This window comes from Thalassophryne amazonica, chromosome 11 (assembly GCF_902500255.1).
Source record: "Thalassophryne amazonica chromosome 11, fThaAma1.1, whole genome shotgun sequence".
NCBI classification, from domain to species: Eukaryota; Metazoa; Chordata; class Actinopteri; order Batrachoidiformes; family Batrachoididae; genus Thalassophryne; species Thalassophryne amazonica.
The window spans coordinates 61,147,269-61,173,215 of NC_047113.1; the positions used below are offsets into that span (position 1 = coordinate 61,147,269).

The window sequence follows — 25,947 nt, forward strand, 5'->3', positions numbered from 1 at the left end:
TAAACTCCAGGACACCACCTAAAACACAGTAAAGCCTAAAATAAACTGCATTCTTCAGAGAAGTGTTTGCACATTTTAGTTATATTTATTTATAAATGTTACACATTTAGCTGTTGATAGATGGCAATAATGTAATATAGGTTAAAAATATAGCATATTATTCTTAATAAGTTATTACATTAAAAAGGTAGTATTTATAACTACATTCATAAAATGCTTTCACATCAGATATTTCAAACTGCATTCCAAAAAAGGGACAAATATCATTATAGTATATAGACAATATAGTATTACACTAACTTGTATATCTAATACCTATGTCTTCCATTGCTTTTGTTGTGCTTAATTCTCTACAAAGGGACAAAATAATTATCTGCCAGTTTTACCACAACATATTTTTCCCCATTTCTTTTGCTATGGGGCAACTGTTTGTTGTGATTTGGCGCTATACAAGAAAAAAGTTGATTGATTGATTGATTGATTTTAAAAGCCTTTAGTCGTTTTGCATTAAAACATGGTCATTTTACTTGGTGCAGATGCCTGGTGCAAAAATAATTCTGCATGTAATTATTAATGTTATTACTGTGAAGTGTATCTGCAAATTCAAAAACTGTGCAGATAAGGTTTTCCACCAATTTGGACAGGGGCTGATGGAATACTGGGAGTAAGGAGTGCTCTCTAGTGGACAAAATAAATGTTGCTGCAACACATTCAGATCCAGGCTTCCAATCACTTCCTGGAGTTATCTGCATGTGGTTAAAGTGACAAACTTGTTGAGAGATTTCAGGTGTCTGCAGCCTTGGAGATCGAGAGATGCCTGCAAAGAGCTTATGGAGTCATGAGGTTGTTTGGTTGTGCCGATACCTCTGCAGGAAAACCAAGATTCAAATCTTTGGGGTCATGATGCTTCCTGTGAGTGGCTGTGAGACCTGGATGTCTTTAGTACTATGTCTTCCAGGGGATCCTTGGCTATGCCTGGAATAGCATGGTATCACGGTGGCTTGGGGAGCCTCGCATGAGGTGCTCTACTTGCATTTTAACGTAACGTCAGCTCCGACACTGTGGCAATGTGGCCTGCAGGTGCCTCAGCACTGAGAACCCCAGCAACTGCAGAAGCCCAATGACATGCCCATTTATCACGTGGCTGTAAGATAGATGCTACTTTTGTGAGGGGGGGGTTGTCTCCCTGTGGGGGTTTCTATCCAGGAGTTATGGGGGTTTTACGGTGTGGTGGATGCAACAACGTGAGGTACTCCTCCAAAACCTGAGCTGACTGAGGGATCACACAGGTCAGGTCACTGACAAGCCCACGGGACACGTTCACTCTTTCATTGTGTGCGCTTTATTTTCTCCTAGTACAGTACTGCGGTCATGTAAAGCATAGCAACAAGCTCCAACAGCGCTATGTGGAAGGACATTAGAGAACATATAACCGTTACATGATTTATAAAAAACAAAAAACCTCATTTAACACAGTAATGCTTTATAACACTGTCATTTTAACATAAACATCAGACACACACACACACAAGAAATTATATTAAACCATCCACATCTTTATCATCCTGTAATCTAAAACATCTATTTAAAGAACACATTATTTGAAGAATTAAGACTTTTTCCTCTTCAAGTGTTTCTTTTTTGTGGGTCATAAAGGCTGTTAGCTTATAATACAGCAACGTTAATGCAGAAACAACTACTTTGTAGTGTTCCCTTATGCAGAGCAGCATTATTTCTTGTGACGCATTCAATTTCAACACATGTATCAAAGTCATGTTTTGTCCCCTTTTGTCCGCCTCACATTTTGTGCAACTGGAAGAAAATCTTGATATTATATGTTGCAATTCAACTGCTTTATATCCAAAATCTGCATTCTGGAGCCTATAAACCCTGAAGAATGCATTAACTGCATCCCTTCCCACCCCCACAAACAGACTACATTTACCTGTATTTTATGCAAAAGCAGTTGATCAGCAGTTTAAATGTCTAATAACTGACTTAATCTAGTAAGCACAGCTAAAATGACCACCTGTATCCGCTTTGATACAAGCTTTTCTCTTACGACTTTGTGCTGCTCGTATTCATGCTTAACTGGGATTGTAACCAGCATGCATGATGGGTAATAAATGTGTCTTGATTAAGAGGGCAGTATTAGCAGTGAGGAGACCTCAGTGACAGTGAGATCAGGGTCTGACTATCTCATTTCCAGTCTTCATTAGTGTATTTAATCAGCATCTGTGATACACTGTCTGCACTTCGGTGCTGTGGTCACTTATGTCTGGAGCGAACCTGAAGCAGCGTGGGCGTCTGCTCCATGATCCGCAGCAAAAGATTATCAATGTAGTCCTCAAGGTCTCGAACCTGTAACTTGACCTTTTTCAGCTCTGCCTCACATTTCTCCAGCTGCGCCTCCTGTCGCTCTGAGGCTGCTCGCTGTTTCTGCATGTCCATCTCCTGCTGCAGCAGCAGGGAGATCAGCTCCATGTTGGTCAGGTGCTGGTACTGCTCAGAGTTGTCCACTGTCACCTCCTGCCAAGATCACCAAAATGTAGAGTACAGACGTACATATTAAAAGGTGTAGAAGCCTAAATTCTAAGAAGTTCACCTTTTTCTATTTCACATATGAGCCTGTAATTTGGGACGTTTGATAACAAGACAAGATGTGGTTGTAGTGTAGAGGTTCAAGGTTTTTAACAAAAATATTGCATTAAACATTTGGGAATTACACCCATTTTTATACACCGTCCCTCCATTTTTAGAGCCCATAAGTACTGTAATCAGACAAACTAAATGTGAGGATAATTGTAAATACAAATCATCACTTTTACAGATAGTTTGGATACATGAACATTCTCAAGTCACCGCATGTTTTATGGCCCAGTCACACGGCACACGACGATGCCTGAACGAAGGGAAAAAGTAAAAAAAGTCACTATTTGTTGAGAAAAGGTGGACGAAAGAGCTTTATCACCGAACAGCCTGCGAAGCAAGAGCGGAAAAGGGACAAAAGAGGAAATTAACAAAACCGAAGCTAACGATCTCGACGCTTTAAACGAAATGCGCCTGGAGCCACAGCTGGAGCAGTGTGTGTCTGCATCTCTGAGTTCCAGAACTCGGCGCTGGGACGGAGCTCATAGCGCCTGAGTCCTGGAGAAACTGCAAACAGAAGCTGTGGAGATCTATGTGCACGTCAGTGGACCACCTGCTTTGGTTCCTCATCCAGAATAAAAGAGGGATCATCTCCTTCATCATCAGAATCCACACTGTCTGTCGACACGCTGCGCGCTCTGTCTGGCTCCAATTTAAAAAATAAATAAATGGTGTGCCATGGTCGCTGATCTATCACCATATTATGTTACTAAGCCATATATATTGATTTAGAACAGAAAACTGTCAAAAGAGGGAATAAGCATAAGTGTAAAGATGATTGAATATATCAGAGCAGTAAATTGATCAGTGCGTGTGAATGCGCGCATTGACTCACATGTGCAGTTATTTCCACCAGCTGCAGCTGATCCACAACGTGAATTCTGTCTTCCAGAACAGTTCTTTATATAGTCATTTTAATTATCTACCCATTGCCACATGTACATAAGGGCTGGATTGTCATTCCTACATTCATATTGTTATATTTAATAAAAAATAATAAGCACACGCAGCAGCTGCTGCTGCCGCTAATGCTGCATTCAAGTACCGTCGGAAATTACACATCTTTTTTGTTGTTTCAAATTCAGCAGTTGCTTGTGGCAAACTAATTAGGGTAATTGTATCCACACAAAAGATGAATTTTTCCCTATATAAGGTGCCTGAGCCCACTGAACCTGACTCTCCACCCAGATAAAAAAAATCCAAGCAAACAGGCTGAGTTTGCCCTGTAATTTCCGACGGTACACCAACACAGCAGCAGCCTCAGCGCTCACAGACCAGCTTCTACACTGTGTGAAAACACTCAGCTGCTCCAACGAAGTCAAATTAAACAATAACGTTACAAAAACTAAACATAGGATTAAAAAAAGTCAAGAACGACAGCAAAACGAAACACGGACGAATTGAGGTTTTCGTTGCCCTTCGTTCAAATGTTTCAACAGTTTAAAAATCCTGACGAACTGCCAGCTGCAGGAATGAAGCGATGCCAACGAAAGGCAACGAAAGTCCAGATTTCTTGTTGTGTCAGGGCTTCGTTGCCCTTCGTTAAGTGCCGTGTGACTGGGCTATTAGACCTCCATTTACATAAATCATTATTAAATGTGAACAGTATGGTATTGTGTGGTAAGTATGTCTGGAGGAGGCTCAAAAACTGAATGAATGGATCAGAAAAGTGAGGGAAGCCACCAAGACACCCATGGCAACTCTGACAGAGTTACAGGCTTCTGTGGCTGTAACTGAAGAAACTGTACCTTGCGGTCGAAACGTTGCTTTTGTTAGTCAATAAAAAGATTTTGGGAGCTTTAAACCAGTGTGCGGATTTTCCCTCTTTTTTCTGTCTACAATTCCTGATTATCCTGCACCTGGCCTAATATATTGGATGTGCACATGCCTACCATTTTTTCACAGTGCAACTTGTGTCTGTTGCATCACCAGTTACCGTTTTATGGAGCGAAACAGAGAAGGATTTTTATTCAAGAAAGTATAATTCAAAAATTCTGGTCTGCTTGAGGTTTCTTCCTTAATATCATCAGAGGGCGTTTTTCCTTACCACTTGCTCTCAGGGCTGGTAAGGTTAGACCTTACTTGTGAGAAGCGCCTTGAGGCAGCTTTGCTGCGATTTGGAGCTATATAAACTAAATAAATTTGAAATCAAAAGTCTATGAAATTTAGGCTCATGTCTCCCATGTGCTTTCTGGCAAACAAGCTAAAATACCATGTCTTTGCCATTGTGTATGTGATATTCCACTCTGAAGCTGCAACGGGTGATGCAACCATACACTGTATGCAACAGACAAAAGTTGCACAATACCCAATTTCTCCAACACAAAAGTTGATTACTCTTTCAGAGTTAAGCCACCTTGACACTTGTACGAATTTTGGCTCCACACTGCTGCGCAATTCGTCATGCCAGTGTGTGTCATTAGGTCGTACGCTTGAAAAGCCAACTTGACACTTCCATGAATTTAATCCCCGCACCGGCACACAATCTTACATGCCAATGAGTGAACCTGTCGTAAACTGTTGTATACTGGGCATAAACTGTGCAAAGCACTGCGTGCAATGACACGCATCGACATGCAGTGACACGCAGTGCTTGCAAATAGTTGCATAATGTTAGTTCACGCATGCAAGTGGCTAGTTCACACAAGTGGCACAAACTTTACGTGTGCCAGAATTTTTGAACATTTCAAAATTTTCTCTGTGCACTGACACGCAGTTGCGCACAGTTCACAGACAGTTTACAACAGTTTACTCATTGACACGCTAAACTGTGTGGTAGTGCGGGACTCAAATTCATGCAAGTGTCAAGGCACCTTTATCATGGTTGCCTTGATGGCTTCTCTAATTACAATCATTCCTAAATTGTAAATGCATTTTTTAAACCCCTTGAATTACAGCTGAATGTTGACACTAAATCAAATAAAATCAAATCAATTTTATTTATATAGCGTCAAATCACAACAAACAGTTGCCCCAAGGTGCACTACAAGCAGATCTTGATTGCTTCATTTCAACTCCACTGTGGTAAAAATACCAAAATTGCTCACACTCCAAATACTTGTGTACATTACTGTATATTTCTATATTTTGAAAAATTGTGTATTTTTCATCTAAGCCCCTCATCAAGGCTTGGCTTCGCAAACGACGATCATGAAGGCTGTCCACGTAGTCTTCTGCAGGCACGCTCGTGGCTGACCAGTCCGATACGGGAAAGGTAGATCTACGGGCAGTGTCTGCAGGTGAAGATCACATCCGGTGTGGCGGCAGAGGTGGCGTGGGCCTTCCTTCTCTGACGCTTGATCTTGAGTGCATTCCTCCTCTCCTCTTCAAATTCAGTGACAGCTTGGTGGATCGTGTGGCGCCAGGCACCACGGTCTGCAGCCAGGTTTGACCAACACTGGTAGTCAACATGGCATGCGGTGAGGCACTTCTTGAGGCAGTCCTTGTATCGTTTCTTGGGGGCACCTCTCTCTATGGCCGGTGGAGAGTTCGCCATACAGTACAATCTTCAGTAGGTGATGGTCCTCCATTCTGGAGACATGACCTACTCATCGGAGCTGATATTTCAGTAGCATTGCTTCGATGCTAGGGATCTCAGCCTGCTCCATAAATTCAATGTTTGTGATGAAGTCACTCCAGTGAATGTTGAGGATGGAGCGGCGACAGCGCCGGTGGAAGCGCTCAAGGAGACAGATGTGACTGCGATAGGTCACCCAGGTATCTGAGCCGTAGAGAAAGGTGGTGAGAACAACAGCCCAGTATCTTCGTCTTACTCTTCAAGTTTTTGTTGTTCAAAACTCCTTTGTACAATCTGCCAAAGGAGCTGTTGGCTTTAGAGAGTCTGATGTCAATTTCTTTATCGATCTTTGCATCAGATGAGATGGTGCAGCCCAGGTAAGTGAATTGCTGAGTTGATATCAGCTCTGTATCGCCAATAATTATGTAGGGGCTGGTGGTATTTGTCCTGTGGGGTGGGCTGATGAAGAACCTCCGTCTTCTTGCGGCTGACCTCGAGGCCAAAGAGCCGCGAGGCGTCCGCAAAGCAGGACGTGATGCACTGCAGAGCTTGTTCTGTGTGGGTGACGAGGGCAGCGTCATCCGCAAAGAGGAGGTCCTGGATCAGTCTCTCCTGTGTCTTAGAGTGGGCTTGGAGGCGCCGAAGGTTGAAGAGGCTGCCATCCAGATAGTACCTGACGTACATCCCATCCTCATCATCCAGGTCTTCTGTAGCTGGCTTGAGCATCATACTGAAGAAGATGCTGAAGAGAGTCGGTGCCAAGATGCAACCCTGCTTCATGCCGTTGGAGATGGGGAAAGGCTCCAACAGGTCTCCGTTGAGTTGAATCTGGCCACGCTGGTTTTCACGCAGCTGGATCATCATCTGTAGAAATTCAAGGGGGCAACGGAGCGTTCCAGGATAAGCCACAACCCTGTCCTGCTCACTGTGTCAAATGCTTTTGTGAGGTCGACAAAGGTAGCATAAAGTCCCTTATTTTGCTCACGGCACTTCTCCTGGAGTTCACGGAGAACAAACACCATGTCTGTTGTGCCTCTGTTAGCTCTGAAGCCACACTGGCTCTCTGGCAGGTTTTCTTTGGCAATGGACGGTACGAGCCTGATGAGGAGGATTCTGGCAAATACTTTGCCAGCGATGGAAAGTAGGGTGATTCCCCGGTAATCTGAGCAGTCAGACTTTTCACCCTTGTTCTTGTACAGGGTAATGATGATGGCATCACAAAGATCTTGTGGCAGCTTGCCCTGCTCCCAGCAGCACACAAAAAGCTTGTGTAGCATGTTGTGCAGAGCAGGTCCACCGTGTATCCAGATTTCAGGTGGAATGCCATTGACACCAGCTGCTTTGCAAATCTTCAGCTGTTCGATAGCTTCTGTTGACTCCTTAATGGTGGGTGGATCATCAAGCTCCTCTTTGAGTGGTAGTTGAGGAATTCGAAGAAGGGCAGTATCTTGGATGGTGCGGTTTGCGCTGAAGAGGATTTGAAAATGCTCGGACCAGCGGGCAAGGATGCATGACTTTTCGGTGAGGAGGTCCTGTCCATCTGAACTACACAGGGGACTCTGAACCCGATGGATGGGGCCATACACTGCTTTTAGCGCTTCGTAGAAGCCTCTGTAGTCGCCAAAGTCCGCGCACAGCTGAGTTCTCCTTGCCAGGCGATCCCACCATTCGTTCTGTAACTCTCTAGGTTTGCGCTATAGGGTATTACATGCGTGTCAAAAAGTGGCTGTCTTCACAGGACAAGTTGGTTGTGCGAGGTGTGCCTGATGAGCTGCCCTCTTCTTTGCTAGTAAGTCCTGGATTTCCTTGTCATTTCCACCAAACCAGTCCTGGTTTTTCTTCTTTGTGTGCCCAAGGACTTCTTCGGACGTTGTCAGTATGGCTGTTTTCAGGTTCTCCCACAGAGTGTCTGGGATGGGGATGTCAGTGCAGGCAGATATGAGCTTTTGCTGCAGGTCTTCTTGGAACTTGGTTTTCACCAACCCCCAGCACAGTTTGCCAATGTCAAATTGCTTTACAGAGTTGCCCTTCTTGATGGGTTTAGGCTTGAACTGCAGTTTGAGCTTGCAGCGGATGAGACGATGGTCAGTGTGGCATTCTGCACTGGGCATCACTCTCGTATGTAGGACATCTCTCACGTCCCGTTGGCGCACGAGCACATAGTCAAGTAGGCGCCGATGTCTGGACTGGGGGTGCATCCAGGTTGTTTTCAGACGGTCTTTCTGTTGGAAGATGGTGTTGGTGATGACAAGTTGGTACTCTGTGCAGAACTCGAGCAGAAGGCACCCGTTGTCATTACAGTTTCCAATGCCATGTCTTCCGAGGACTCCTTTCCAGGCATTGGAGTCCCTACCCACTCATGCGTTGAAGTCGCCAAGGATTGCGACCTTGTCGCATGTGGCGTGTTGTTCACTAATTTGCGCAGATCGGAACAGAAACTGTCTATATCCGCAGGATCTGTCAGAAGGGTCGGGGCACAGACACTGAAGAGCGTAAGATGATGCTTACTATCCAGTGATAGATTCATGGACATGATGCGGTCTGAGTGGCCAGTCAGCAGTGTTTCCAATTTGGAGGTGATGGAGTTCCTCACCATGAGTCCTACACTAGACATGCGCCTTTCAGGTGATGGTTTCCCGGACCAGTAGAAGGTGTAGCTGGCACCCTGCTCTTTGAGGCTGCCTTCATCAGTGAAGCGGAACTCGCTGAGAGCTGCTATGTCGATGTTGAGGCAAAAGAGTTCATGTGCTTTAAGAGCAGAATGGCGTTCCGGGCGGCTGCTGTCAGCCTTGTCAAGCATAGTCCTGATATTCCAGCAGGCTACTTTCAAGTTCTGCTTGTTTTTCTTAGAATTTGATTTCATGTTTGTTCGACCGCTGTGAAGATGCCCGTTGACCAGGGGTAGCCAACTGGGTGTAGAGGAGACAAACTTTGTTTAGGTGACCTTTTCCACGCCCCTCTCCATGTGGAGCAGGCAGTGTTCTCCCTAAAAAAGGCTGCCTGGTCACTCAGGATGCTGCCGAGTGGTGTCGTCGACTACCAGGCGACCAAAATCCTGAGCCACCTGCATGCAGGATTGAGACTACGGCTTCCAGTGGCATCTTCCTCCTGATGATGCCACTTCCCATCACTGCAGGGCTTTTGGTTTGTCGGTCGGAGAATGTGAATGTAGATGGGTCCTTAGGCCTGCACTGGGGAGTTTTAAGGTGAAGTACAGTGCGTGCAAACTGGCCCCACCCTATAAACACGAGGTTAATCTGCAATGGCCTAGCAGGCTGGGACGGTGACAGTGAGGTTCTCAGGTTGCAGGTTTGACGTCAGAGTGTCCGTCTCCTAGGTGGGTTGCCGACCATGGCTGACGAGCCCCTCCCACCCGTGGGTTTATTATCGGAGTTTCCCTCTTGTAGGTGAGCAGCTGACCATGGCTAACGAGCCCCACCCGCCTGGAGCAAGCCTGGTTATACTGCGCCAAGCACCCGCAGTCGTCCACTCCTTTTGGTTGGAATCCAGGGGGCACCAACGTGGAGGTGGGAGTAGGACTCAGGTTCTGCGCCACTCAACGGATGATTTAGGTCATTATGGAGCTCACCATACCGACTTCCAGTGAAAATGCTGACCCCGCTTACCCCCTAAGCATATAGAAATCAAATAACATTTTGCTAAATTTTTACCAGTTTTACCAGATTTAAAGCATCTCATATATAAGATTAGTGAAATGGCCCTTTGGGGATTAAGAAACATTAAAAATTTCATCATGAAGGCGTCATAAATGTAGTGTTTTTTTGTCACATTACCTGACTCTTGTCAGGCTCAGCTGCAGGCTGCTGAGTGCAGCGTCCAGGGTGAATTGTAGACTTGAGTTTCTCCAGAACAGAACGACTTTCCTTCTTCTCCGATTGGCTACCAACAGAGGTTAATGGCTTGACTGGATGAGTTCTGCAATGCAAACAGCTCAGCACTAGCATTTCAATAAAGACACATGTTTACTGCAATATGCAGCCAAAGAGTATAAACCTTTTGCAGTGATAACAACCCTCACCAACAAAGGATATTAAGAATTATGGCTTACTGCCATCACTAATATTGTAAGGAAAAATATTATAGAATGAGATCAAAGAAAAACTCCACTGCCATGTGAAACAAACTTAAAAAAAGAGCATAAACTACCAGTACATACTTTGAGGTAGTTTTGCATTAGCACTAAACTTTGTTTGTGTTCCTTTACCCAGAGACCACATGTCAACAATACGTCATCATAATCCATAAAGCACTTTTGAGCTTTGACGTGCATAACCAGAAACGGGAACATTCCAGTGGGTCCAAGTATTAAGAAGAGCATGTTTAAGTTGTTTTTACATGTATGGTAGGGTATATGTTGCACTTAAGTACGTTAAGAAATGTTACAGAAGTGTGACAATTTAAAAAAAACATTTCATTATGGTGAATTACCATTATTTGTTGATTTTAAATTCAACAGATTTACAGACAAAGTACAATTAATCCCCTACCACCCGTCTCATTTTGGATTGTCAGTATCTCACAAATAAAAAGTGGGAAAAGTAGGATATACAGGCTTAGAAGGGGTTAAAGGTGATTAATGGTTACGTCAACAGAATCATGTGTTTTATTTTTGTAAACTGAACAAAACTGGATCCAGTTTGTTAGCTATTTGAAAGTATTACATTTATTTGTGAACTTTAAAATCAGATTGGGGTTGTAATATACTCCATCAAATAACATAAAGAGGTTAGGACTAGTGGACCCTAGGACTAGTGGACCCTAAGGGTAGTGGACACTAGGGCTAGCGGACCTTAGGACTAGTGGACTCTAAGGCAAGTGGACACTTTCCACCAGAAACACAGGCCAGATCAACACACTATACTCTCGTCTGCCAATTAGCAGCAGTCATAACGGCTGGTTTTCAGACTGCGTATCAACTTTTGTCTACCCTTCCTCTCGCCCAATGCATGCTTGGAAGAAAATGCTTAGACGGATATAAATGTTTCAAGATCCTAAGAACAGGTCTGAAGCAATTAACTGTCTATATTTCCTGGCAGGGGAAGGCCAGATGTGGGTTTTCTGAATTATTTAGTTGTCTGGTTCTTCAGTGCAACTCTGAGTGCCCGAGGAACGAGCCTGACACCCATCTCCTCCCCCAAAATTAGGCCAAAAAAATTGGTCTGCTCTGCCTCCACATTCATCATTTCGGATCTCAGCAGCTCATCTGAGACAGTCTCGTCACCCAAAGCTATCAAATGGATTAATGGGATTATTAACATCAGATGATAAGGTAAAACCTCTTAAATCACTCTAAAGTCAGTTTTAAGCAGAAACAAGGCCATTTTAAGCAGAAATGAGGCAATAATCTGTGATGTTTTGAAATGACGGACGCACAGTGAATGGAGCAGCTAGCAGTTCATGTAGCCGCGGCGCTCTGATCGCTTCCTCCGTCTTTTATGATGAAATAATGCTGAATTTATGTGGAAATGATTGTTGTACAAAAGCTTCAGATATCTGTCGCTGAGACAGATGATGACTGGAGTGCAGTGTTAAGAAGAAACAAGGTGATAATCGGTGAACCACGGGTAATGACGCATGCACAGTGAAGGCAGGGCGGACTGATTTTTAGGGGGGAGCGTTCGGTCGGCGACACCGGATTTCCACATAGTACATTTGCGTTGCTTCATGTATCTGTCATGTCTTTGGTGCGTTTTTGGTCATTTGTTGCAGCTTTTCAACCACCAGATTGAGCCTGGGTTGAGCTGTGTCCCAGCTATATTTTTGGAGATTTTTTTTTTTTTTTTTTTTTTTACATCTAGAATGAGTAAGTGCACTGTGCTGTTAATACTCATGATGAGAGGGTGTGACGATGTGATTACTGACAATCTGATTGGCCATCCAGTTGCGTTTCAGCTCCGACATCCACCAAAAATAGACATGCTGCCTTTGTGGTACATAGAGGTATGCAGTGCCGCAACTGGGACGCATTAAGAAAACACTGACTTGAGTGGTGACTATTCAATGGACTGCAGACAGACGATAAACATAGTATATGGGAATCCAGCTAAATTCAAACCACTCTGCATGTGCAGCAGAGGTCAAGGCCAAATGTCAAATCAACCAAACTATCACAATACTTTTGTTCTAATCGTAACTTTACAGAACTGAATAATTCTGGAATTCTAGCATTTTGGATGGAGTGATCAAACAAATAAACAGAACTTTCACCATAATGTAACCTATGCCCCCTTTTGGCTTTGCACCTGTAAAAGTAGAAGTCCTATGATGGCCCTACTACTGGCAGGAATAAATATTTTATTTTCATGTGCCCAAAATGGCTGCAGAAATGAAACAGATTTAGGCAGAACACATGTTAAGAAAAAGGTAAAATTATAAAAATGAAAATATGAGATGAGTAACAAAAATGTGAAGCAAAGCCAAGAACAATGCGGCAGGTATCATCCAACCACTTTGGATGTCCAGGTTGAATTTAAAAACGCAGAAAGATCAGACAAGCCAGGCAAACATTCAAGATATCAGACCAACAAAATCAACACAGGTCATTATCACCTTACAAAACCCACATTCTACAGAGGATTTTCGTGTGAGGAGTCTCACCTGCTCTCCTGAAGGGGCAGGTTGTTAGCTGGCTGTGTCTCCTCAGGCAAAAGTGAGTGCCGTGCATCGACCAGGAGCTGGTCAGAGGTGGAGGTGGTAGAGTAGGAGGAAGAGGAGGTGTAGGGGAGCACAGACAGAGTTGGGCTGGCTTCAGCACTGAGCCCCATGCTTGAGGGATGTGCAGGGTGGCAACGTACAGCGGTAAGGTGGACCTTAGCCTGAGCATCACAGTCAGCTGGCAGGGAGAGTACAGATGGGATGGCGGAAGAAGGTTTAGGCACTTGCAAAGATTGTTCAATCTTTGACGGAGTTCTTACGTTTGGGGCCACTTTTGCATGGAGGCCTTCAAAATTGTCCTCAGGGAGTTTCTCTGTTACAAGATTTTCTGTGAGTTTAGTATGTGCATCTGCTTCTAATGATGAGAAAACATGGATGTTATCAACCAGAGAGTATTCCTGCTTATCTAATGCCATTAGGGTAGAAAGCGCTGATTGACTGATTTGTGGTCCTTCACTGACTTCTGAAGTATTTTGAACCAGGGACCTCAACTGATCAAATTCAGCCTCTTCAATTTTGTCACTTCTGCTCTTCTTGTTTGAACCGTTACTGCAGTTTCCCCGAATCATTGCTTTTGGTCTCAAACGTGCACTAACCACCTTTGATAATGACTCAGTCTGGTTCGCTATGGCTAGCTGAACATCTGGATTGCTATTATTGTCAAAGTCACCTTGTGGCTTTACAGCCCCTCCTGTTCTACATTCTCTAGATCCACTTTCAATATTTGGTCCATTAGGTGTTTGTGAGAACAAAGGAACATCATCATTCCTGTTCACCTCAGAGTTATCAAGTGGTTCCACATTATTCACTTTATGTTGACAATCTCGGCAGTTGTCTTGGTAAACTGAAGAGTCTCTGCACAGATTATCTGATGAAGTGGTTTGTTTAAAAGCAGAGGTCTTCTCAGGTATATATCCATCCATTGAAGAGGACATGTCATCTGATGTGGGCACTTTCTCCTCCGGGAGAACTGCGATTCGTGAACCCTCTAAAGCATTAAAACCTTTAAGAGCGTCATCAACTTCTGACTGAGAGGAACCTTCGGAGTCGATAAAACTAAAGTCTAAATTACTGATGTTTGTGTTCAGATTGTCCACAGTTAGTGTGGAAGACACATTATTATTTACGCAGTTGGTCTCAGTTGTCTGCTCTAGCTTGGCAGGAGTACCACCTAAAGTCATTCCGTCAGACTTGGGTCGAGTCTCAAAAGACATGCTCAAAAGATCTGAAACAGATATATCACTACTAAGAAGCATTTTCAGTCCTGTCATATCAGCTTTTTGAGAACTATCACAGTTCTTATGTATGTTCTTATTTACAGCACGTTCCTTAGTGTTTGTGGATAAAAGGTCCACCTTTACTTTGGGTTGTCCATAGTTTACTCTGCCAATACGTCCATATAAGTCTTCTTCAAACAACATCCCACCCCAGCAGTCAGTTACATCTTCCAAAGGTTCGTATTTGAACTTCTTCAGCTTTTCTTCAGAAATGCATTCCGGTGAAGTAAGGCTCTTGTGAGATTCCGAGCAAATGCTGGGCGAATCTGAAGTCTCGCTGCTGGATTGAAGTTCTGGAGATACACTGCACATGTTTCTACCATGTTGCAGTGAAGCTGCACCAGTCTGTGAGAGAAGGCATGCTTCTTTGTGGACGGCGAGCTCCTGACCTCTGTGTAGCCAACCATCAGAATAGATCTCATTCACCGTACTTTTTAAAAGTCTCCTTGGAGGTAAAGGTGGAGGTTCTTGTTCAGATTTCTGCAGCTCCTGTAGTAGGCTATTTGTGTAGCTACTAAGTCTGTGAGATGACACTGAGCCTGATCTAGGTTGTTTGTTTGAAACAGTCCCTTGAGGAGTGTGGAGCCTGCTAGAGGCAAAGGCAACAAAGGAGTCATCCCCTTCTCCTGCACTCTCTGAAAAAGAGCGAGTAGTGGTGTGGGTCGGGTGGGCTGGTGTGGCTTGTCTGCGTAATAATGCTGGAAGAGATATTTGCCGAGCTACTGGCCTGGGGCGTTCACGCTTTATGCAAGCCAAACTCTTTGCATTGACATCATGACCAGAGCTGGGCATGCACGGGTGCGAGGGCGGAGTAGGGTAAGAAAAGGGGGATGAACCAGAAGGGGAACAAGATGTAAAAGGAGGAGACCTCTGTGACTCTTCAGCTATGAGTTCCTCAAAGAAGGGGTTGTGCTGCATATGAGGGAAGAAAGGGTTGGAAGGAGAGATGGAGTTTGAAGACGGAGAGGAAGAGGGAGTGAAGGGATTAGTGTGATTCCCGTTTTGGGGTGATACATGACCAGTGTGGAAGGCAGAGGGAGAGGAGCATTGAGGCAGGACAGGGGAGTGAGGAGGGATGGGAGGGGGCACATCTGAGCTGCTTTCTACCTTAGGAGAAACTTCCAGCCTGTGGAGGAAATAGGGCACAAGTAGTCCTCTTAGTTAATGATGTGCCAGGTGACCAAATCAGGAAAATAATAAAACAGCCACAGTTGATATTCCATAGCAACGTGGGATAATTTGCTGTTAAATAAAGTAATTAATTTCCGTTTGTAAATAGCAGTAAAGGGGTGGGGAGAACTGGCCAAATAAAAGAAATATGGAAACAAGAACACAATTTAAATTAAAAAAGATAAACAAAGTTGCAAAATAATTAAGCTGCAGAACGAAATAAGCAATGGTATTGTAGGATTTTGCCACTCAGGACTTTCTCCGCTGCTGTTAAGTGAGCTCATACCAGCATGGATACGTCTGCATCACAGCCTTTTGTATGTAAAGAAACAGCAAAAACAAAATTTCCAACACCACTGTACATACCATGTTTGACACACAAAAACAGACACACATGGACCGTGAAAAACCGATGTGCAAGTTGTAAAGTGCTGTGGAAAAATTGTTTCAGATGATCATGATGATGCAGCAAAGCATGGAATAAATCAATTTTATTTTAAAATGAGCAGGATGCAGAAGAAAGACTGAGCTCAGGTTCCTGTCTAGAAGGTACTGAACGTTGATCAAACACCACTCAGCCTTGAGAGGAGTCTACAAATGACTCCTAACTCACCTTGGCTTGTTCTGGGAGTCACTGGAACCAAACCAACCTCTGAGCCTGCCTTCAGATGCAGAAGCTGTCTGATTTAGGTCTGACTTTGCTGGGAGAGAGTCACTTCTTCCTCCAGAGAATAATCCCTTTCTTAGCTTCCTGCCTTTGTCGGGTGAAAGAGCAACAGAGGAGGGTGCTGGCATCGCCGCCTGCATGGGGGGACCGGCTGCCTGAGCCCTCTCAACTGAGGGAGATGATGCCTGACCTTCCTTTTCCTCCTTTTCTTCTTTCTTTGTCTTGTCAAAGGACCAGCGTCGGCCCTCTGCAAAGCAAGCTTTGTCGTCGCCACGCTTTGTGAGGTTCTGCAGGGAACGGGAGAGTGGGGAACATTTCTCAAGCAGGATGAGCTTGGATGAGAAAGCTCCTGAGTTCTTGGGAGTTGAGGGCTCAGAGTTGTAGATGTGGCTCCCATTTATACACAAAGAAGATTTGGACTGAGTCATTGTCTGTCCCTTGACAGATTCCAGTGGTCGGGGCACAGATGTCACGATCTTACTTGCTTCATCGCTGAAGGCTCGCTTGTGTGTCAGAACCTTTGTGGTGTGCTGGCTCGTTAGAGCTGTTGGGGAAAGAAAAAAAATAAAAATAAAAATCAAACTGTTCCTTTTGTCAAAGTGTACAGTCCATAAAAATCAGAAAATGGTATCTGATTAACAGCTGGTAAAGGGGGTGGCGACCATGCGGTTAGAGGGCTTGTTTCTAGGGAGAAAAGTTCCCAGTTCAAGACCCCCCTGCCCATTCTCCATGTCATATGGAGTTGCATCAAATCAACATGCAGGTCCTCCTTGGGTCTGCTGTGGTGACCCCAAATGAAACAAGGGAGAAACCTTAAGAAACTTACTTTGACTTTTGGTAAAATATCTGACTTAAAAAATACTGTATGGTCATGTTTGATGCTTGATCAACATTACAAAGCATCAGATGATCTCATGGTCCAGTGGACTATTATTGCACTGACATGGTGTTGCGCTACGGATGTACAACCCACTTTGAGCAGATGGATTAAAACAGTTCAATACCTATACTGAGACATAAATAGACCAAAGTACCTGATTACTTGAGGCAAATGATGGCAGCTGTAGCTCTCCTAGGTCCTGCTAATTAGCTCCAGGATACGCAGAAATGTGTTCTAGCCTTGTACAACATTCAATATGGGCTTGAGGAGAAGCTTAGGTTCTCCAGTAGCCCAAAACTTCACTTTTGTTTTGGTGTTTGTCTCTACATGCCCATTGTTGACATTTGTGGCTTTCTACCTGTCCTGACACTATAAGGTCCTGACACTTATAGTTTAGTGTGACTTCCATCCATCCATCCATTTTCTTCCGCTTTATCCGGAGTCGGGTCGCGGGGGCAGCAGCTCAAGCAAAGCCGCCCAGACCTCCCGATCTACACACACCTCCCCCAGCTCCTCCGGGGGAACCCCAAGGCGTTCCTTGGGGTTCAACTTACAGTTTGGTGTGACTTGTATATCAAAAAAACACATTTCCGTATATTTTAATGACAGCGGAAATGAGAAAGAGGGAGGTTTTGCTTTGGAAACAATTGCACTAACCGCTTGGCCACCATGCTGCCCTAGATCGTATGTTGATGTAAGAAAATTTATTTGATATGATTCATTCAATTGTAAACAATGCATCATTAGAAAACTGAATTAACAGTCTTGAAGTAGTTTTAATTACCCGCCTAACTAGCCAACTGCAGAAAACTCAATCTCTTTGAAGGAGGTATTCCAGCCCAGTCTCACGTTTTTTTCGTGCTCCCATGACAAAATGAGTCAAATTTTCGTGACGGGGTTTTTTAACTCACTGTTCCTAACCCTACTCCTACCCCCAACCCTAACCTTAACCTAATCTTACTCTTTCCCCCCACCCTAACCATAATCACCCGACCCCCCCGCTTCACTTTTAATTTCATGCAGCCATCACAGAATGAATTAGAATGAATTTATGCTGCCGTGACAAAAATGAGGCACTTTTCGTCACAATATCACGAACCAATAGATTAATGTATATTTCGTGCTGCTGAATCACGACTTGCCGTGAGACCAGGTTGGGTATTCAGCACCTACCTTTTTTAGCCAGATCTGTTTCTCCATAGTGGGTGTCCATTCTGACTTTGCTGGTGTAGATGGGGGAGCTGGGAGGGTCTGAAAGCAGGTCCAGAGTAGGAGGAGGTAAAGGATTGTCACTGGCCATAGAAGACATACTACTGTCTGAAGCTAGTGATGAGCATGACCTGGTATCAGACGATTTGCGTAGCCTTCCTTTGAAGAGGTCTTTCATCTTACTCCTCTTCTCCTCTGATATCTCCACATCACGTGATTCCATGACCCCTCCAACTTCCCCTCCAAATGGCTGTCCAAGGGTCCCAGACAAGGCTGCATAGCGGCCTGGGACAATGGCTGAGGAAGACTCCACATCGCCCCTCTTCCTCCCTGTGACCCGGTCTTTGAGCTTGCCAAAGGCAGAGCGCGGCTTATCTTTCATGGTGAGGTCAAACATGCTGGCTGTCATGTTGTTGCGAGTGAACTGAACTGTCACCTGCAATTCGCCGCGTTCCTTCTCCTTTCGTCCCACTTTGGAGTTGAGCTTGAACCATCTGCAGATGCAAAGAAAAAGAATAACTGCTTTACACAACTCCAGCCAATTATCAGGACACTTGAAGTATAATGCAGTCTGCTTCAACACAAGCGCAGAACAGGCTTTGCATGTGTTATCTGTCAATTCCAAGCAAAAACAAAACCCACAAACCTCATTTTGGCAATCCTTCCCACACATTACATAATGAGAAAAACTGTTCGGGGGGATGGTGTTCAAAATCTGTTCACTCTGACTACAAACTCTTTTATGGCCTCCAAGCAGAAAATCACACATTCCTGGAGGTCCACCCAAATAAATACACCAGGTGCTTTGTACTGTATGTTGCATGGACACCATAAAAAAAAAAACTAGGCAATAAAAATCTCCCACTGCTCCTGAAGCCTCCAAAGTCTTTTGCAGATGGCCCTGAGAAAATGTTACAGAAGCAAAACCAGCAGCAGGAATTCGGTGAACTAATAGGCAGGGTGGAGAGCCCACAATTCAAACCACATGGGCTGCACTGCTTTACTTTTTGCTTTTGTCCAAATACGATTTCCAAATTACTGCTGTTACATCACGTGTGACGTCACATAATGTGATAAGACAAAAGACACAATTAGACTCAAAGGGAGTATTTATCATTATTCCCCAACAGCAGCTCAAAGTTTCACAATATATCAGTTTATAACGACTGTATAAAGATGTAAAATTAAATACCGTTTCAAACAGGAGGGCACTCAGAGCACTTACCTTCCCCATCTGACAACCACCAAAGGCTTAAATTCCGCTTTTTAACCCCATCAGATATTTGTGAACTCATAAAGGGACAATGCTGAATAAATAAAAGGTCATTTTCTTCAAGCATGTGCAAATCGCCAAAAAAACAAAACAAAAAAGTAATCAACTACTCTGTTGATGACAAATACACACTCAAAATTGAAAGGAAATCCATCCACTTTTTAAGGTTGTCTTCAGATAAAGCTCTGCACCTCCCCTGTTATTGGGCAGAAGTCATTAAAGCTGTATGGCCTTTGGGTGTTTTTAAAGTTTAAGTAACAAAAAAGCATTTTCTTTGGCACCACGATTGTATTCCTTAGCATTTAAAAAGTGAGTCACAATATGATGTTACTAATGTGATCACATTTCTTTCTCTCTGGAAAGGATTTACAATTTCAACCCCTGGTGGGTAGAAATGCAAGCGATCAGGCGCTATTACCTACATTTGATAGCGATGTTGTAGATCACATGGGTGCTTCCCTCAATCTGCACGAGGATGCCAGAAGGGCATAGCCAATCAACCAATCACAGTAAAGAAAGGCAGTGTGATGTCAGCTGGCTGCTCACTCAAACAAAATAAACCCAGATGGCAGAAAATGCTCAGAAAAATCTTATTTCTACAACCCCTGGCAATACTTATGGAATCACCGGCCTCAGAGGATGTTCATTCAGTTGTTTAATTTTGTAGAAAAAAGCAGATCACAGACATGACACAAAACTAAAGTCATTTCAAATGGCAACTTTCTGGTTTTAAGAAACACTATAAGAAATCAAGAAAAAAATTGTGGCAGTCAGTAACGGTTACTTTTTTAGACCAAGCAGAGGGAAAAAAATATGGACTCACTCAATTCTGAGGAATAAATTATGGAATCACCCTGTAAATTTTCATCCCCAAAACTAACACCTGCATCAAATCAGATCTCCTTGTTAGTCTGCATCTAAAAAGGAGTGATCACACCTTGGAGAGCTGTTGCACCAAGTGGACTGACATGAATCATGGCTCCAACACGAGAGATGTCAATTGAAACAAAGGAGAGGATTATCAAACTCTTAAAAGAGGGTAAATCATCACGCAATGTTGCAAAAGATGTTAGTTGTTCACAGTCAGCTGTGTCTAAACTCTGGACCAAATACAAACAACATGGGAAGGTTGTTAAAGGCAAACATACTGGTAGACCAAGGAAGACATCAAAGCGTCAAGACAGAAAACTTAAAGCAATATGTCTCAAAAATCGAAAATGCACAACAAAACAAATGAGGAACAAACTGGAGGAAACTGGAGTCAACGTCTGTGACCGAACTGTAAGAAACCGCCTAAAGGAAATGGGATTTACATACAGAAAAGCTAAACGAAAGCCATCATTAACACCTAAACAGAAAAAAACAAGGTTACAATGGGCTAAGGAAAAGCAATCGTGGACTGTGGATGACTGGATGAAAGTCATATTCAGTGATGAATCTCGAATCTGCATTGGGCAAGGTGATGATGCTGGAACTTTTGTTTGGTGCCGTTCCAGTGAGATTTATAAAGATGACTGCCTGAAGAGAACATGTAAATTTCCACAGTCATTGATGATATGGGGCTGCATGTCAGGTAAAGGCACTGGGGAGATGGCTGTCATTACATCATCAATAAATGCACAAGTTACATTGATATTTTGGACGCTTTTCTTATCCCATCAATTGAAAGGATGTTTGGGGATGATGAAATCATTTTTCAAGATGATAATGCATCTTGCCATAGAGCGAAAACTGTGAAAACATTCCTTGCAAAAAGACACATAGGGTCAATGTCATGGCCTGCAAATAGTCCGGATCTTAATCCAATTGAAAATCTTTGGTGGAAGTTGAAGAAAATGGTCCATGACAAGGCTCCAACCTGCAAAGCTGATCTGGCAACAGCAATCAGAGAAAGTTGGAGCCAGATTGATGAAGAGTACTGTTTGTCACTCATTAAGTCCATGCCTCAGAGACTGCAAGCTGTTATAAAAGCCAGAGGTGGTGCAACAAAATATTAGTGATGTGTTGGAGCGTTCTTTTGTTTTTCATGAGTCCATAATTTTTTCCTTAGAATTGAGTGATTCCATATTTTTTTTTCCCCTCTGCTTGGTCTAAAAAAGTAACCGTTACTGACTGACACAATTGTTTTCCTGATTTCTTATAGTGTTTCTTAAAGCCAGAAAGTTGCCATTTGAAATGACTTTAGTTTTGTGTCATGTCTGTGATCTGCTTTTTTCTACAAAATTAAACAACTGAATGAACATCCTCCGAGGCCGGTGATTCCATAATTTTTGCCAGGGGTTGTATATTAATCTAATGTGTTTCTCATACATTCTGTCGCGAGAAATAAACACTTCTAAATCTAAAGATACTGTTTTTGAAACCAGATAACACCTCTGAAGTGATTTATAAGATATCTTACGGATGTTAGCGTGCATGACCAAGAAACATGTATCAAGCAAGTGGGTCAGATCACAGGTAATCTCAAAACCTCAAGCATGCACAAACGCGCTTCTTCCCGCAGTTCGTGTGCATGGTGGAGTTAGAAAGAAAAAACAATATTTGCCATGGAATTCACTCCAGATACATATGTTCTCTTTATTAAAATGAGCTGTAATTTTGCAACATTTTACAAAAAGTAAAGCAACATCATAATGCTTGGATTTCGGTAGAAAATAAATTTGGGTAATTTTGTGAAATCTGAAAGGCTGTACTGCTTTAACTGACTAAGCACTGAATTTTATTCATATGAGATTACAGATTATTCAAATTAAAAACTGAGATCATTTGACATTCATCTTGTATAAAAATAAGCACTGTGCTGCTGAATAAATAAATACGAGGTCTGTGAGAAAACTATCTGACCTTTTTATTTTTTTCAAAAACTATATAGATTTGAATCATGTGCGCTTGCATCAGACAAGCTTGAACATTCGTGCGCATGCGTGAGTTTTTTCACGCCTGTCGGTTGCGTCATTCGCCTGTGGGCAGGCTTTGAGTGAGCACTGGTCCACCTCCCTCGTCGGATTTTTATTGTCAGGGAAATGGCTGAGAGACTGCCACTTTGCTCCATGAATTTTTTTCAGAAACGGTTAGAGACAGCCAGTTGGAAACCATTCGAAAGATTCAGATGGATTTCGGTGAAGATTCTGTCGGTGTCACACGGATTAAGGAGTGTTAAAACCTTTTTAAAGACGGCCCAGAGCGGCGCACCGAGCGGCCATCGACAGGCTGGAACGACCAGATCATTTCTAAACTGAACGCTGTGTTGTTCCGGGACATCGTGTGACTACCACAGAAATGGCAGGAGAGCTGGACATAGCACTTTTGCGGCACATTCCACTGTTACAGGAGATTTTGTAATGAAAGACGTGTGGAGGATTTCACACGTCGGCACAGAGCCGCTAATTGCGCGCAACAAAAGCAACACCTCTGTGTTGGAAACCATTCAGAAGATTCAGACGGCTTTCGGTGGCTTTTCAGTCGAGTGAGTATCCGAGAAATTGTTTAACAGCTGGGCATGTTCCAACTTGTCCTGTGAGACTTCCAACACGGAGGTGTTGTTTGTCCAGCGGCTGTGAGCGGCTGCGTCCCGACGCGCGAATCTGTCCGCACGTCTTTCATTACAAAATCTCCAACAGTGGAATGTGCCGATAAAGTGCTGATCCCGACCTCTTCTGAAACTTCTCTGCTAGTCACACGACGTCCTGCATCAACAGAGCCTTAAATTTGGAAGTGATCTGCTCGTTCCAGCCTGTTGATGGCCGCTCGGGGCGCGGTGCGCCCTCCGCCGCCGTGGGCCGTTTTTTTTTGCCAAAATATTTTTATTAATATTTTCCACATTTCTCCAAGTAATGTGGAGTTGCGTCAGGAAGGGCATCCAGCGTAAAACCTGTGCCAAATCAACATGCAGATCCACCTTGGATTTGCTGTGGCGACCCCGAGTGCAAACAAGGGAGCAGCTGAAGGGACTTTTTTGTACATACTTTAACAATCACAAAACAAACAACGAACATGGTGCATATATCAAGTCTATGCAATCTATTGCATTTACTGACAATAATGTGTTTTAACAAAACAATTTTGCAAAACTTTATACATCCCAGGGTTACAGTCTCTTTTAGTCCTTTGAATCATCCTCCAGTAGTTTTAAATCTTTAACATACAATATGAAAGGATTCCAAACATTTTCAAAAATCTCCTGTTTGCCCTTGAGAGTGTATAAAATTTTTTCTAAGGGAAGGGTTGAAAGCATCTGTCGTATCCACTGAGTGACAGTTGGTCTATGAGTTCTTTTCCAAAGCAGTGATATGCATTTTTTTAGCAATCAAAACACTTAAGTCTATAAATATCCGTTCATTTTTAGTGTATTTGTGTTTTTCTGGATATACACCCATTAAAAATAATTTGGGATCTAATATTATTTGCTTAGAAATTATTTTTCCCAGGACATCTCTTATCTCACCCCAGAACAGTGCAATATGACTACAATGCCACATGTAATGGACTAACGTTCCTCTATGGTCTGCACATTTTGAGCACACATCAGAAATATTTTTGCTGTACCCGTTAAGATCTACTGGCGTGATATAGATTCGCATTAACCATTTGTATTGAATTAGTCGCAGCCGTATATTGATAGATCGGGTTTGTGCTAAAACACATGCGGATTGCCAGTCTTCCTCAGATATCTGTAGAGACAGATCTTCCCTCCAAGCATCAAGTCTACCACGTGAACTTTCATCTGCTTCAGAAATTAGCAAAGTGTACAATTTAGATATTAATCATTTTTTCTGACTGTCTTTTACTATTGTTTCTTCCAAAACGGATTTGATAGGTTTGGTTGTTGCATTTTCTTGACTTGATCTTATGAAGCTTCTGAGCTGGAGATATTTAAAGAAATGTTTATTACTTATATGAAATCTATATTGTAGTTCCATGAAGCTCATTAATGTATCAGATTTTGGCTTGTAGAGATCTTGAATTGTTGCAAGTCCTTTGTCCTTCCATGATTTAAATGTTGAGTCTGCTCTGCCTGGTATAAATAGTTGATTGCCCCATATTGGACTAAATTGAGATAAATTGGTTGATTCTCTCACAAACATTTGTACATCTCGCCACACTTTAACTGTGTTTCGAAGAATTGGATTTTTTTTTTATTTGTTTTAATAGTTGTGTCATTGTATTTGAATATAAGTAAGAGGGGAGTGTCAGATTTAATCCTTGACTTTCCATATCTACCCAATGTGGGTGATGGTTTGTGTAGTAGAACATCATACACCTCAACTGTGTGGCCCAATAATACAACTGAAAATTTGGGCATTTCAAGCCTCCACGGTCATAGGGAAGATATAGCAAGGACAAACGCAGTCTGGACTTTCTGTTATTCCATATAAACCTTATTATAATTTTTTAAATTTGTGAAAAGAGGTCAGGAGGAGGTGGTAGAGGAAGATTTTGAAATAAATAAAGTAGCTTAGGGAGTATATTCATTTTCAGCACATTAATTCTTCCAATCAAAGATGTTATTAACGGCATCCATCTCTCAATTGACTTATTTACATCAGTCAATACAAGATTGTAATTAGTCTCAACTAAATGTTTTAGGTCTGGTAAAATTTGTATTCCTAAATACTCAAACTGCGTTGTTACATTAAATTGTAATACTTCTGGAAGTGGGTTGGCTCTCTCATAAGCATTCAGTAACAGTATAGAAGACTTGTTTCGGTTAATTTTATAACCTGAAATATTACTAAATGACATAATTATTTCCAAAAGGATTGGTATTGATTGTTGCAACTTTACCAAAAAAAAAAAAAAACGATAACATCGTCGGCGAATAAAGAGATTTTATGTTCTATTGGTCCCAATGAAATCCCAGCAACTTGAGTGTGTGATCTTATTGCAATTGCCAGTGGTTCAATTGCAAGAATGAACAGCAGGGGTGAAAGTGGACACCCCTGTCTACAGCCTCTGCTGATCATTATTGGTTTAGAAATATTCCTATTACTAATTATTTCAGCAGAAGGATTTTTATACAATAATTTGATCCACTTTACAAAATTATCCCCACATCCAAATTTTTGCAGCACTTGAAAAAGATACACCCACTCCACTCTATCGAATGCCTTTTCAGCATCAATAGATAGAAGAGCAGTATCTGCTGCATCTTTGTTATAGTGAAGTATATTCAGTAATCTCCTCACATTGTGGAAACTTTAGTAATTATTTTTATATCAGAATTTAATAAGCTTATAGGTCTTAAATTTCCACACTTATTTGGGGGTTTACCTGCTTTTTTAAAAGAGTAATCATAGCTGTATTCATTGAGGGAGGGAAAGAGTTTGATTGGAATACTTCCTTAAACATATCTAATACTCTCTGCTGGTGGTTGGCTCTCACTGCGGTATTGTATCATTTCCTGTTCCGGAGCACAGTGTTGGGGAAAGTGTAGTGACACGGACCCACAACAGGGGGCGCAAATGAACAGTCAATAGATGAGCCAAAAGGTAACAATTTAATGTTGTGAATGTACACAACGATTATACAGACAATCACAGAATCTGATAGCAGTCAATACACGAAGGTGACGTGTGGGCAGGCTCGAGGATAGAAGACGTCTGTCCTGAGAAGAGCCGGAACCACACGATT

At 42.8% G+C, this 25,947-nt stretch overlaps 1 protein-coding gene across 2 annotated transcripts in view; it reads right to left on the minus strand.

Moving 5' to 3' along the window:
* Window positions 1–1,325: 1,325 nt before the first annotated feature.
* The window catches only part of LOC117520634 (rab11 family-interacting protein 1-like), a 39,029-nt gene continuing 14,407 nt past the window's right edge, over window positions 1,326–25,947 (minus strand). Inside the window, exons 2-6 of one of the 2 annotated variants that reach the window (XM_034181941.1) lie at window positions 18,009–18,538; window positions 15,902–16,499; window positions 12,785–15,244; window positions 9,961–10,066; window positions 1,326–2,529 (exon numbers count right to left, since the gene is read on the minus strand). In XM_034181941.1, coding sequence (XP_034037832.1) covers window positions 2,269–2,529; window positions 9,961–10,066; window positions 12,785–15,244; window positions 15,902–16,499; window positions 18,009–18,538 — 3,955 coding nt within the window. In that variant the 3' untranslated portion in view covers window positions 1,326–2,268. Of the gene's footprint in view, window positions 2,530–9,960; window positions 10,103–12,784; window positions 15,245–15,901; window positions 16,500–18,008; window positions 18,539–25,947 lie in introns of both variants that reach the window. The other variant, XM_034181940.1, reaches the window with a different exon arrangement.